Raw genomic sequence first — 13,605 nt, 5'->3', positions numbered from 1 at the left:
CGTCCTTCAACGTCACCCTGCTGGACTGGATCAACGTTCAAGACCGGCCCAATGACGTGGAATCAGTTGTGAGGAAATGCTTTGACTCCATCAATCGGGTGAGTCACTGTTGTTGTTTGTGTCCGTATGTTGTCTTTTCTTTGCCTGTCTGTATTTGTGTATGTGTGACTGAATAGGCCTCTCAGTGGCCTTGCCATGACTCCAGTGTAATTCTGTATCAACATGAGTCCACAGTCTGTTATGAGAGTTTATTCAGAAACAGTTCGGATGGAGCCACATCATCCTTTCTATTTCAGCTCGACCCACGGATCATTCAACCATTCTTGTCGGAATGTCGAGACACGATAGCCAAACTGGATAATCAGAACATGAAAGCCATCAAAGGGCTTGAAGACAGGTTATACGCTCTAGACCAAATGATAGCAAGCTGTAACAAGTTGGTCAATGAACAGAAGGAACTTGCTCAGGTAAGCAAAATAAATCTTATCTAAATTATGTTATTGCACCAAATGCCAATAGTGAATAAAACACAGTATAGAAATGTGCCTAATCATTCAAATGACCACTTGATAAAATGATTTACGGTATATTACAATCACGCTTTTAGTTGAAAATGTGTACAAGAAATCTAACTAAACTCCACTATTAATCAATCTATTGGCTGTTAGGGATTTCTGGCCAATCAGAAGCGTGCTGAGAACCTGAAGGATACGTCCGTGCTGCCTGACCTGTGTCTTAGTCACGCCAACCAGCTGATGATCATGCTGACCAACCACCGGAAGCTGCTGGACATCAAACAGAAGTGTACCACTGCCAAACAGGAACTGGCGAACAACCTACAAGTTCGACTCAAGTAAGACGTCTGTTCATCTGTGTCATGTTTTATTAGGATGTTCTCCGTGCATCTTCTTGGAATGAACCAAATTGCTCTACTGAATCCAGAGGTGTAACTGGTCAAATACAGTCACTGAAAGCACGAAACGAACTAAGCGAACACTGTAGAAATAATGCTAACTCAGCCAAGCTAAAGCATCCTGACCACTGTGAATGTAGATGGTGCTGCTATGTGATGCTGCACGCGGATCAGGACGGAGAGAAGCTGCAGGCCTTGCTGAGGCTGCTGACAGAGCTGATGGAGAGGGTCCGGGTGGTGGACGCCCTCAGCACCGTGCCTCAGATGTACTGCCTGGCCGTGGTGGAGGTGGTCCGCAGGAAGATCTTCATAGGCCACTACAGAGAGGTCAGAGCACAGGACCATCATGTGACCACTTCTCAAAACCCAATCCCAACCCACATCTCCCCTCAGTTCCAATTTGCAGACCTGAAACAACCCTCAACCTCCAGCTGGGCCTACAGATATGCGGTGAAACTGAAATTGGAGGGAAAATGTTGTAAATTGTGCTCTTCTGTTCTTCTCTCTCTCCTCAGTGGGCCTGTGCTCTCGTGAAGGATGGAAAACGTCTCTATGAGACTGAGAAGTATAAAAGGGAAACGTTTGGCAAGTTGTTCAGTAAGTTCCTTTATTTAAAAAAAATCTATCTAGTTGATGATATTTAACGAGTGTCCCCTCTGAAATTAACATCCGTTCATTCCTACCAACAGCTGAGCTGACATAAAGCTCTGTGATCCTCTTTGCAGGGAAATCTTTTCTCAGAAATCGCTTGTTTAGAGGACTTGACTCATGGCCCCCCACTTCATTTTGCGTAAGTAGTCAGTCAATTGCGTTTTTTTTTAAACATCCATTTAATTCCCCAAATATTGTAATCTAATCCATTTCTCTTGTTTTTGTTGTTTACCCCTCTTTTATCGTGTAGACGCGAAAGCCCAGAAAGTTTGACTTTGAGCTTCCAGATATTTCCCTTGGTGACCTGCAGTACTTAAAGACCTGTTGTCCTACAGAGGTGCAGCCTTTCCTCAGGTAGGCCGTGGTTTCTCTCGTGCATCGTGAAGAAATAACCAGGCATGCCTGCCTTACGTTTTAGTTGTGAACACTTGGCTGTATTATCTGTTGCAATATGCAGTGCAATAACCCAATATGCAGTGCAATAACAGTGCAATAAAGGTACTTTTCCCCAGGCTTCCAACACTGTGTGACTTTGAGCCTTTGCACCAGCACGTGGAGATGCTTCAACAGTTGGTGCTAGCTACTCAAGCTGCCAGTGTGGACGAGATGTCTCGAACTATCACTGACTTACTGAGCGAACAAAGGGTAATCACAATATACAATGGAATATGCACTGGAAATAATCCCAAAGCACAGAGATCACTGTCCCTTAATTGCATATTCTTCCCTCACTCACTCCCCTTCTCATTTCTGTTCCTCCAGGTGTCGTGCAGCCAGAGTGCTCAGAGATCCACGGCAGCGGTGACCCCGTTAACCACGCGGTCCAACAGCACCCCGGGGACCACCTTTACCTCCTCCATGACCCCATCCTCTCTCAGTCTCCCGGGCCCACTCTGCCAGCCCCTCCCTGGCCACGGCCCCACCACGCTGGAGGACCTGTCCCCAGACAGCATCGACGCCCAAACCTTCGACTTTGAGACCATTGGCCACCCCAACATGGACCCTGTCCTGCAACAGGCCGGTTCCCTGGACCTGGACTCCCTGGCTGAGAGCCCCGAGTCAGACTTCATGTCGGCCGTCAACGAGTTTGTGATCGAAAACTCGCCCACCCCCATCAGCTACCCCACCAGCCCAGGGATGATGGTGGAGTCGCTGTACTCTTCGGTCATCAACGCCATCGACAGCAAGCGCATGCATGACACCACCACTTTAGAGAGGGAGAACTCCAAGATGGCCGCTCTAAAGCTGAGCATGGAGAAGTACCGCACTGCTGCAGAGGAGTCCCAGACCAACCTGCGGAGCGTCAAGGATGACCTGTACCGCCACAGAGACCTGCTGCTGAAAGAGCAGCGAGACTTTGGCTTCGCCCTGAAGACCATGACCATTGAGGTGCGCAACATGGTGGACACCATCCGTAAGAGAGAGGAGGAGGAGCACCAGGCCGAGCTACTCTCCCTGCAGCAGGACCACGAGAATCAGCTTCAGGCCCTGATGGAAGAGAACCAGGTCAACAAGAACATTGTGAAAGACATGCAGCGGGCCATGCTGGAACTGGAGGGGCTGCTGGAGCACAAGAAGAAGGAGCTCACCCAGCTGGAGGTCGAGAGAGAGGACTGGGCCGAGGCAGAGAACGGACACACTCAAACAGCCAGGGTCCTGGAGCAGAAGATCAGCGATCAGGCCCAAGAGGTGCAGACCCTGGCTGCCTCCAGAGACTCCCTGGCCAGCCAGCTGGAGACGCTGCACATTGAGATCGAGCGCGGCCAGCAGAAGATCCGCCAGGAGCTGGAGGGGGCCCAGCAGTCCCACCTGCAGGAGCTGGAGGAGAGGATGAGGCATCAGCACCAGGCCCAGCTAGATACCCTGGCCCGGGAGAACCAGGAGGCCCTGGAGCATCTGGCCACAGAGAACAGAGCCAAGCTGAGCGAGGTCACTGACCTGCACACCGCCACCCTGACAGAGAGGGACTGCCAGCTGAGGGACCTGGAGGCCCGGGTCATCGAGCTGGCTGACCTGCGCTGCAAGCTGGAGGTGGAGCTGGCCCTGAAGGAGTCTGAGACAGAGGAGGTGAGGCTGCTGTACGAGGAGGCCAAGCAGGGGCAGCAGGAGGCCAATGTGGGGAAGGCCACTGTGGAGGCTGAGACCCAGTCCCTCAGCGAACAGCTAGCCCAGGTTAACAGGCAGCTGCAGGCCAGGAACGAGGAGTACGAGACCGACCTGGCTGAGCTGAGGAGGCTGATGGAGAAGGACCAGTGTATCTCTGAGTTGGTGGACAGGCACGAAGAGGAGAGGAACCAACTCCACAGAGAGCTGACCGCCCTGCAGCAGCAGACCCTGGACACCGAGAGGAGCCGCGTTGAGCAGCTGCAGAACCTCCAGCGAGACCTGGACTTGCAGACAGTGGCACTGTGCGAAGATAAGGAGAAGCAGCGGGGGAGTTCTGAGGAGCAGGAACAACACTTAAGGACTGTTATCTGCCATTTGCAGGTGGAGAACGACCTGCTCGCCAAAAGAATAGAGCAGGACACACAAACAGCCCAAGAAAGTTTGGAGAAAGAGAAGGCCTTGAAGGCTGCTGTACCAGATGACTTTAAAGACTTAAAGCAACAGAAGGAGGAGATGGAGAAAAGACTGTCAGACAAAATTAGACAACTTGAATGTGACCTTCAGGAAAGACAATCCTCTGAAAGGTAAGAGCTGATGAATGCCCCACTGCTCTCTACTTGCATTAAACAGTGATTTGCTGTAAACATGTCATTTGCCTTGTAATGAACAAGGTAACTATTTATACAGATCATTATTAGCTGTGACATTAGCTTCTCCATGTGATATACTGTATCTAATATAGCAAACATTTGAGTGAATCCCACCCAGACTTCAGCCTGTGTTGACTTCAGTGAGCTGTAGTATACGCTGAAAATAGCACTTTTGTAATGTGGCATAGCTGCATTTTGGGTTGGGGTACTGCTAAGTGCAATGTTTTCATAATGAAAAAGGGCCTGTGTTAAATGCTAGGGGAAACCAGTGCTTGTACAGTATACTGTGTCAAGCCTGCATGTGGTTGGATCTTTCTGACATACCTGTTGCCAAAGGGATTAACGTGAGTTTAAGTTGTGAGGAGTTAGTATTTATTTTCACCTGGTGTGTGTGTGTGTCTCTGCCTCTGTCTCTGTCTTCCTGTGTCTCTGTCTGCCTGTGTCTCTGTCTGCCTGTGTCTCTGTCTGCCTGTGTCTCTGTCTGCCTGTGTCTCTGTCTGCCTGTGTCTCTGTCTGCCGTGTCTCTGTCTGCCTGTGTCTCTGTCTGCCTGTGTCTCTGTCTGCCTGCCTGCCTGTGTCTCTGTCTGCCTGCCTGTGTCTCTGTCTGCCTGCCTGCCTGCCCGTCTCTGTCTGCCCGTGTCTCTCTGTCTGCCCGTGTCTCTCTGTCTGCCCGTGGCTCTGTCTGCCCGTGTCTCTCTGTCTCCCCGTGGCTCTCTGTCTGCCCGTGGCTCTCTGTCTGCCCGTGTCTCTCTGTCTGCCCGTGTCTCTCTGTCTGCCCGCCTGCCCGTGTCTCTTTCTGCCCGACTGCTTCTTGTGTCTTATCCGACTGATTCTTTATGTCTGTCTGTCTGCCTGCTACTTGTGTCTGTGTCTGACTGCCTGTTACTTGTGTCTGTGTGTGTCCCTCAGAGAGGCAGGGTTGTCGGAGGTACAGACAGAGGGTCGGGGGTCTGATGCAGGGGCTCCTCTCTCCCTGGACTCTGCATTGCAGGAGCATCTGCAGCAGGAGACAGCCTCGCTGCACACCCAGCTGGAGCTCCTGGAGAGGAGGAAGGAGGAGGAGATGCAGAACCTCAAGACCTCCCTCATTGCAGAACAACAGGTCAGTGTTAGGCTAGTCCCCCCCAGATCATCAGAAACTTCCTCTGTCAATATTGACCAGCACCAAATCTAGGAGCAGCACCTATCTAGATACACTACAATTTAAATCATATACTCTGTCGTTTGTCTGCCTAAAATGTTTAGCTTTTATCTAATTGTTAGCCAAATATTTCAGTTTTTTAGCGTTTGTCTCCAATTAGCTTTCCTCTAAGTAGGTGTAATTGTGATCCACTGGCAACTGCAAACAAACTGACCACTAGTGACCAATATCTAAAATTCTTCAAATACTCCATTACATCACTACTACTAAGTCTTAGTCACCCCTTAATGAAGCAGGTCTGTGGGGCAGTATGTATGTATTATAATTAGAGCACAGTGTTCTCATGTCGTCTTGCTTGCTGGGGAGCAGTCCAAATGGGAATATGATACTGGCCACTGTGTGTGACCCTCTTGGTGTAACGTGGTTAGGCCTGAATCATATTGTTGGGAGTAAAAAGCCGTTAGAAACATTGGTGAGAACACATTCTGCCCCACAAATATATATTTTTGTACTATTTCTATAAATTATTATAATAATTATCGGCTTGGTAGCAAAATCCAAGGTCCTCCTAGCTAGCCTAAGGTCCTCCTAGCTAGCCTAAGGTCCTCCTAGCTAGCCTAAGGTCCTCCTAGCTAGCCTAAGGTCCTCCCAGCTAGCCTAAGGTCCTCCCAGCTAGCCTAAGGTCCTCCTAGCTAGCCTAAGGTCCTCCTAGCTAGCCTAAGGTCCTCCCAGCTAGCCTAAGGTCCTCCTAGCTAGCCCAAGGTCCTCCTAGCTAGCCCAAGGTCCTCCTAGCTAGCCCAAGGTCCTCCTAGCTAGCCCAAGGTCCTCCTAGCTAGCCCAAGGTCCTCCTAGCTAGCCCAAGGTCCTCCTAGCTAGCCTAAGGTCCTATGCTAAAGGGAGCAGGCTTGATTGTGGTCTATTGTTCTGAGCCATGACTCAACCCTCAGTTGACTCACTGAGCCTGTCACCTGTCTGGTAGTTCTTTGTCCTCTGTGACTGCCTCACTGTGTGTTAACTTACCTCCCAGACAATGCAGTAGCAGTATCTGAAAGCCTTAATTCCCCCCCTTCCTCCCTCCCCAGACTAACTTCAACACTGTGCTGACGAGAGAGAAGCTGAAAAAGGAACAGATCATCAATGATCTGACAGAGAAGCTGCGGAAGGTTACCCAGCAACAGGAGAAGGACAAAGGTACAGGACAGACACGTACAGCTATGACACTATGAGAGAACAGAATGATTTCTGCCTTCTGAAAACTTAATGTGCTGGATATACTGAAACTAGATTGCATTTTCTATGCTGTTATTGGTTTGTGGTTCGTTCAATCCTTGAATATGTTGGTTGATTGTATTGAAAGTCAGTCTGGCTGCAGTCCATTCATCCTGATATGTTCACTGTGTGTCTCCAGGTCTAATAGAGACACTGTCTGAAGACCGGGCCATCGTCATGCAGGAGAAGAAGCAGTTGGAGGAGGACCTGAACCGGCTGCGCAGCACCGCCCTGGTGTCCTCGGCCTACTACAGCCCTAACCTCTTAGCTCTGGAGCCCACTGGAGCCGGGCCTGGACCTGGGCATTGTCCTGGTCCTGGGACTGAAGTTGAGTTTGGGGCTGGAGCCTGCTACTCGGAGCCCTTCCTTGACACAGACAGACCGGCCTCTGTGGCCGCCATCAGAGAGGACGACAAGGTGGACTCAGCTGTGGAGGCCAGTATGGTGACCGTACAGTAAGCATCTCCCAAACATAAATAGTCCAATAAACAGTGACTCATAACAACCCCCTAACATCGCAATGAATCTGTCATTTTATAGAAATAAGTTAAGCTTTGACAGCTCTACTTGTCAAAATATTTGTCTAATGGTAATTGGTTGAACTGAGGACAGCGGCGGCCTTTGAAAGGCATTAGACCAATTTATGAATAGAAGTTGTAAGCTGTCAAAGAATAATGTTGAAGATAGTAGTAGCATGTCAGTTTTAATGTGTAAAAGATTAAGGATGTTGAAAGTACTTGTTTGAGATGGCCAGACAAGGATGGACAATGTGAGGACAAATAAGACAGAACAAGGGAGGCTAGGATTGGAAAATGTAAGTTATTTATTTTTATTTTTTTAAACTTTTAACTACAATCAAGCAGGCTAGTAATCATTATTACCCCAGAGAAGGTCCCTCTAAATTCATATTTATGCTTGTTGAATCTTCATATTTCAGAGTAAGAATTTGTTTGAATGATTCTCAAATGTGTTAAAAGCTGTCACCACAGTGATCTGATTATTCGTCCGTTGTTTCCTTATCAGCGATAACATCCTGATGATGTCCGAGGAGAAACAGCGGATACTGTTACTTGAGAGGGTGAGTAGACACCTCTATGACATAAATCTTCTAAAAGGAACTGGAGGAAGTTGGGCTCATTTAATGAGGAATTACAATACTAACAGGATCTAAACTCCGCAACAAAAAGAAATGTCCTCTCACTGTCAACTGCGTTTATTTTCAGCAAACTTAACGTGTGTAAATATTTGTATGAACATAAGATTCAACAAGTGAGACATAAACTGAACAAGTTCCACAGACGTGTGACTAACAGAAATGGAATAATGTGTCCCTGAACAAGGGGGGGGGGGGTCAAAATGGTGTGGCCACCAGATGCATTAAGTACTGCAGTGCATCTCCTCCTCATGGACTGCACCAGATTTGCCAGTTCTTGCTGTGAGATGTTACCCCACTCTTCCACCAAGGCACCTGCAAGTTCCCGGACATTTCTGGGGGGAATGGTCCTAGACTTCACCCTCTGATCCAACAGGTCCAGGATGTACTCAATGGGATTGAGATCTGGGCTCTTGGCTGGCCATGGCAGAACACTGACATTCCTGTCTTGCAGGACATCACGCACAGAACGAGCAGTATGGCTGGTGCCATTGTCATGCTGGAGGGTCATGTCAGGGTGAGCCTGCAGGAAATGTACCACATGAGGGAGGAGGAGGTCTTCCCTGTAACGCACAGCGTTGAGATGGCCTGCAATGACAACAAGCTCAGTCCAATGATGCTGTGACACACCGCTCCAGACCATGACGGACCCTCCACCTCCAAATCGATCCCGCTCCAGAGTACAGGCCTCGGTGTAACTCTCATTCCTGTGACGATAAACACAAATCCGATCATCACCCCTGGTGAGACTAAACCGCGACTCGTCAGTGAAGAGCACTTTTTGCCAGTCCTGTCTTGTCCAGTGACTGTGTGTTTGTGCCCATAGGCAACGTTGTTGCCGGTGATGTCTGGGGAGGACATGCCTTACAACAGGCCTACAAGCCCTCAATCCAGCCTCTCAGCCTATTGTGGACAGTCGGAGCACTGATGGAGGGATTGTGCGTTCCTGGTGTAACTCGGGCAGTTGTTGTTGCCATCCTGTACCTGTCCCGCAGGTGTGATGTTCGGATGTACCGATCCTGTGCAGGTGGTGTTACACGTGCTCTGCCACTGCGAGGACGATCAGCTGTCCGTCCTGTCTCCCTGTAGTGCTGTCTTTGGCGTCTCACAGTACAGACATTGCAATTTATTGCCCTGGCCACATCTGCAGTCCTCATGCCTCCTTGCAGCATGCCTAAGGCACGTTCACACAGATGAGCAGGGACCCTGGGCATCTTTCTTTTGGTGTTTTTCAGAGTCAGTAGAAAGGCCTTTTTAGTGTCCGAAGTTTTCATAACTGTGACCTTAATTGCCTACCGTCTGTAAGCTGTTAGTGTCCTAATGACCGTTCCACAGGTGCATGTTCATTAATTGTTTATGGTTCATTGAACAAGCATGGGAAACAGTGTTTAAACCCTTAACAATGACGATCTGTGAAGTTATTTGGATTTTTACAAATGATCTTTGAAAGACAGGGTCCTGAAAAAGGGGCGTTTCTTGTTTTGATGATTTTATAATGGTTGTTCTTGAGTTGTTTGTCCTAATATGTGCTGTCATATTTCAGACTTTACATATGAAGGAAGAGGAAAACAAGCGCCTCAGTCAAAGACTGGTAGGTTTGATTCAATTTGATGACTGATTAGAAAATGTGGAAATGTTGCTTTTAATATAATGTGATTGTTTAACTGTTCTAAGGCAAAAAAACAACCAGATATTGCCATTTCTTGATACATACATTTTTCACATGGTTTCCATGTGTGTAGTTGTCCCCCATGATGAAATCGGGGAGGGGACTGTGCATCTGTCTAGTTAGTCACACGCGATATGTCAGACAACACCGGCCCGATTTTCATTAAACTTGGGTGAATGATGCGTTTTGCCGTAGACATACGTCATTTACAAAGTTACACTGATAGACCCAATGGGGGTCCTATAGGAATCAACTGAAATTCAAAACATTCAGCATCCGTATCTCCTGTACCGTTTGAGTTTGAATTGTCACTAATTGGCACTGCATCATTTGTGGGGGACAGCATGTTTTGCCTCCAGAACAGCCTGAATTCTTCAGGGCATGGAAACATTGCTCAATTGATATCAAGGGACCTAACGTGTGCCAGGAAAGCATTCCCCACATCATTACACTACTGCCACCAGCCTGTATCATTGACACCAGGATGGATGGGGCCATGGACTCATGCTGCTTAGGCCAAATCCTGACTCTGCCATCAGCATCACGCAACAGGAACTGGGATTCTGTTTTTCTTTTCTTCAATTGTCCAGTGTTGGTGTTAGTGTGCCACTGGAGTTGCTGCTTTTTGTTTTTAGCTGATAGGAGTGGAACCCGGTATGGTCGTCTGCTGGAATTGCCTGTCCTTGAAAAGGACTGACGAGTTGTGCGTTCCAAGATGCTGTTCTGCACACCACTGTTGTGCTGCGCTGTTATTTGCCCATTTGTGACCCGCCTATTAGCTTACACGATTTTTGCCAATCTCCTTCGACCTCTCGTCAACTAACTGTTTTCTCCCACAGGACTGCTGCTGAGGGGATGTTTTTTGGTAGTCGCACCATTCTCTGTAAACCCTAGACACTGTTGTGCGTGAAAAGCCCAGTAGGCCGGCAATTTCTGAGATACTGGAACCAGACCACCTGCCACTGACGATCATACCATGCTCAAATGTCACTTAGGTCACTCGTTTTGCCCATTCTAACGTTCACTCGAGCAGTAACTGAATGCCTCTCCGCCAGTCTGCCTGTGTTATATAGCAAGCCACGTGACTCACTGTCTGTTGGAGCTAACCATTTTTATGAATGGGGTGGAGTACCTAATAAACTGTATTAGAGTATATCCCATTTTAATTAATTTAGCTTAGACGCAGGTATTGTCAGTGTACCCCAGTCTATTTTACCCCAGCACCACTAGATGGCAGTAGCATCAAAGCTTATGTCCCTGTCCAGCAGACCTAGGAGATTTCTGAGCCCGAACAGTAACTTCCTTCATCAAAAGGAAAATCAATACAGTCCTTCAGGCAGTTAAACATATTGCACCACTATTGCCCACATACCTAAAAAAAAAAAATAGCATAAAAATAAGTGCCAAAATGTATATGTTCCAGCAAATACATTTCACGCCATACGGTGGTGGTATTGACAGCTGCCATGCAAAGATCAGTCAGACTAGGAAAGCATCCATGACCAGCAGTGTCAAGAAGATCATACTCACTCATAACAACCATTACCTTTCTCTCTTTGTAGATGTCTCAAAGCATGTCCTCGGTGTCGTCACGGCATTCAGAGAAAATCGCCATCAGAGAGTAAGCTTATAAGATTGCCACATAAGTGCTGATGTGTAGAGTGTGTAGATACAGTGCTTGTACATTTTCTCCTTTGTAAAAAATGTATCCAGCAAATCTCTGTTTTTCAGCAGTATGAACATTTTTTTATTTGTGTTTTTAATTTCATTTTTGTCTCTTAATATCTGGTTCATCCTTTTGTTGTATCTAGTATCTAGCACCATTTTGTGTCAAGGTTGATCTCTGTCCTTTTCAGTTTCCAGGTTGGTGACTTGGTTCTGATCATCCTCGATGAAAGGCATGACAACTATGTACTGTTCACCGTGGGTCCCACCCTGTACTTCCTCCACTCCGAGTCCCTCACTGCCCTGGACCTCAAACCAGGTCAGACAATCATCATAGCCTATACTTAAAAAACAATATGTAGCTAAGTTATTATAGAATATTTACTTACTAAGTTATAATATACAAAGTTATATACAATTTTAACTTTTGTTGCGTAGAGACAAAGTTGCATACAATATAAAATATACAATTATACAAAGTTATTGTATAAAAGAAGATATGTTTTGTAGAACAAGTTGTGCAAAAACAAGCATTTATCTCCTCTTTACAAATTCTAACTATTGGTGAATTGATTAACTTGGACAACTGAATTGGAGTAACCTATGTCAAAATGTTTGTGTGTATTGATTGTATTGGTTTTATTCTGTCAATCACTGACAGATCCTATGTTTGCTTCAGCATCAGGAGCCTCAAGACGGCCGTGGGTTCTTGGAAAAGTGATGGAGAAGGAATATTGCCAGGCGAAAAAGGTAATTAGAATATAGGTAATGAATTGTAATAGTCCAGTAGTATAGCACAGTATCTTTTCTTAATATAGATTGTCATTAAAGAAGGTAAAAATGATAATTATAATAGTAAATTAATAACCAACTAAAATAATCAACAATCAAATGGTGACGTTTTAAGAACATCTATGTGGTGACTGTTTCCTTTAGGCTCAAAACCGGTTCAAAGTTCCTTTGGGCACCAAGTTCTACAGGGTGAAAGCTGTTTCATGGAACAAGAAAGTATAATATAGCCAAGTTATGAGCTAAAATGTATGTTTATATTGAATAAAGTTTTAAATAGACTCTCACGTCATACATAATTCATAAATACATCTCTTATCAACTTGAAAATGGGGAAAAAAAAGATAATAATCATGCTATTATTTGGGCTTTCAGTTCAGCATCCTATCAACCCTCTCTCTTTTTAATCCAGAAGATTTGTTATTGTGGACCAAACACTATTTCTTTATTAGGGCATGGCCCTAAACACTGGCAGAAAGCCTTTAATACCTGTGTGTAAATTGAACAAAAAGTATTTGGATGTTTATATATTTAGTTATCATTCATTATCAGCATTTGTCCTCTTTGTGGAAAATACTGTATCATTACCAACAACAAATGAAAATATACATTTATTATAAATGTTTCTGAAGGAATGTTCATGGCATGCATATTGATATATTTTCTTTGATTTCACTTATCCAGTTAAATGTCGTAGTTGGAAGTGTAGTCAATGCTGTTTGTTACTCACAGCGCAGTATGGCCCTGTGTTAATACTGACATGTACATTTTAGCCGACTGGTGAAAGCAGTCGTCATTACAATCCTTGAAAACGCACTTTCAAAAAAACAACACTTTTTGTTGATTCAAAAGGGAAGGAATTGTGCTGTCAAATAAAATAAATACATAAAAAGGAACTACAACAGCTCAACTTCCCGCTATCATAGAATATTGATATGTAGAATGGAATACTTTGCTTGTGACCGTGTTTCATTACTGGATGACATTGTACATTACCCATCATTCAAATTACACAAGTAACAATAAATGACTGTATTGTAAAAGAGTTTAGAGTTTTGAAACAATTAAAGATTGACCCCAAAAAACTTTACTGCACTGTTTTTTCTATACATAACTGAAATACTCACCCGTAAGAGCATTGGTGGTTTACAAAATATTTACACACAAAATATAGACATAAAGACATGACAGATAGACAATGTTTTAAAAAGATGCAATATATAACATTTCCATGATGAGCAACATCTCAAAGTGCAACATTAGAGAGAATATCATATATCGAATATACCTCTAATGACCTGCACATGAGGATTGCAGTGGAAGCTCATTTATAGAAATCATGTCACTGAGCTGATCCTGCCTTTTGGAATGCTCATAAGGACATAGGAAGGAAAATGCTACTTCTGTCGTGAAAGAATGAGCAACGCATTCATTACACTCAGTGACAACCTGCCTGTTTTAAAACCTGGTTTGTTGGCTCTTCAGGAAATATAGTAGGCCAATATTAATGCTCACTATCTAAGGACATTTAATTAGAATATTTTCATTGTACAACAACAAAATCATTGATAAGAGACCAAAGAAAAAGGCTCTTTATTG

At 45.5% G+C, this 13,605-nt stretch overlaps 1 protein-coding gene across 3 annotated transcripts in view; it reads left to right on the top strand.

The window, feature by feature from the left end:
• Positions 1-13,096, top strand: part of LOC115114557 (RB1-inducible coiled-coil protein 1-like) — a 22,148-nt gene extending 9,052 nt beyond the window's left edge. The window contains exons 6-23 of one of the 3 annotated variants that reach the window (XM_029642907.2): positions 1-98; positions 297-467; positions 669-853; positions 1,054-1,240; positions 1,429-1,510; positions 1,639-1,703; positions 1,815-1,918; positions 2,077-2,209; positions 2,327-4,254; positions 5,230-5,422; positions 6,544-6,652; positions 6,870-7,185; positions 7,754-7,808; positions 9,427-9,474; positions 11,115-11,173; positions 11,409-11,536; positions 11,897-11,967; positions 12,154-13,096. The exon at positions 1-98 is cut by the window's left edge and continues 323 nt beyond it. In XM_029642907.2, the coding sequence (XP_029498767.1) occupies positions 1-98; positions 297-467; positions 669-853; positions 1,054-1,240; positions 1,429-1,510; positions 1,639-1,703; positions 1,815-1,918; positions 2,077-2,209; positions 2,327-4,254; positions 5,230-5,422; positions 6,544-6,652; positions 6,870-7,185; positions 7,754-7,808; positions 9,427-9,474; positions 11,115-11,173; positions 11,409-11,536; positions 11,897-11,967; positions 12,154-12,231 (4,010 nt within the window). In that variant the 3' untranslated portion in view covers positions 12,232-13,096. The other 2 variants (XM_029642906.2, XM_065013490.1) reach the window with 2 other exon arrangements.
• Positions 13,097-13,605: the final 509 nt, after the last annotated feature.

The sequence above is a fragment of the Oncorhynchus nerka genome, linkage group LG9b (assembly GCF_034236695.1).
Source record: "Oncorhynchus nerka isolate Pitt River linkage group LG9b, Oner_Uvic_2.0, whole genome shotgun sequence".
Lineage (NCBI taxonomy): Eukaryota > Metazoa > Chordata > Actinopteri > Salmoniformes > Salmonidae > Oncorhynchus > Oncorhynchus nerka.
This window is presented reverse-complemented; position numbering and strand designations above follow the sequence as displayed.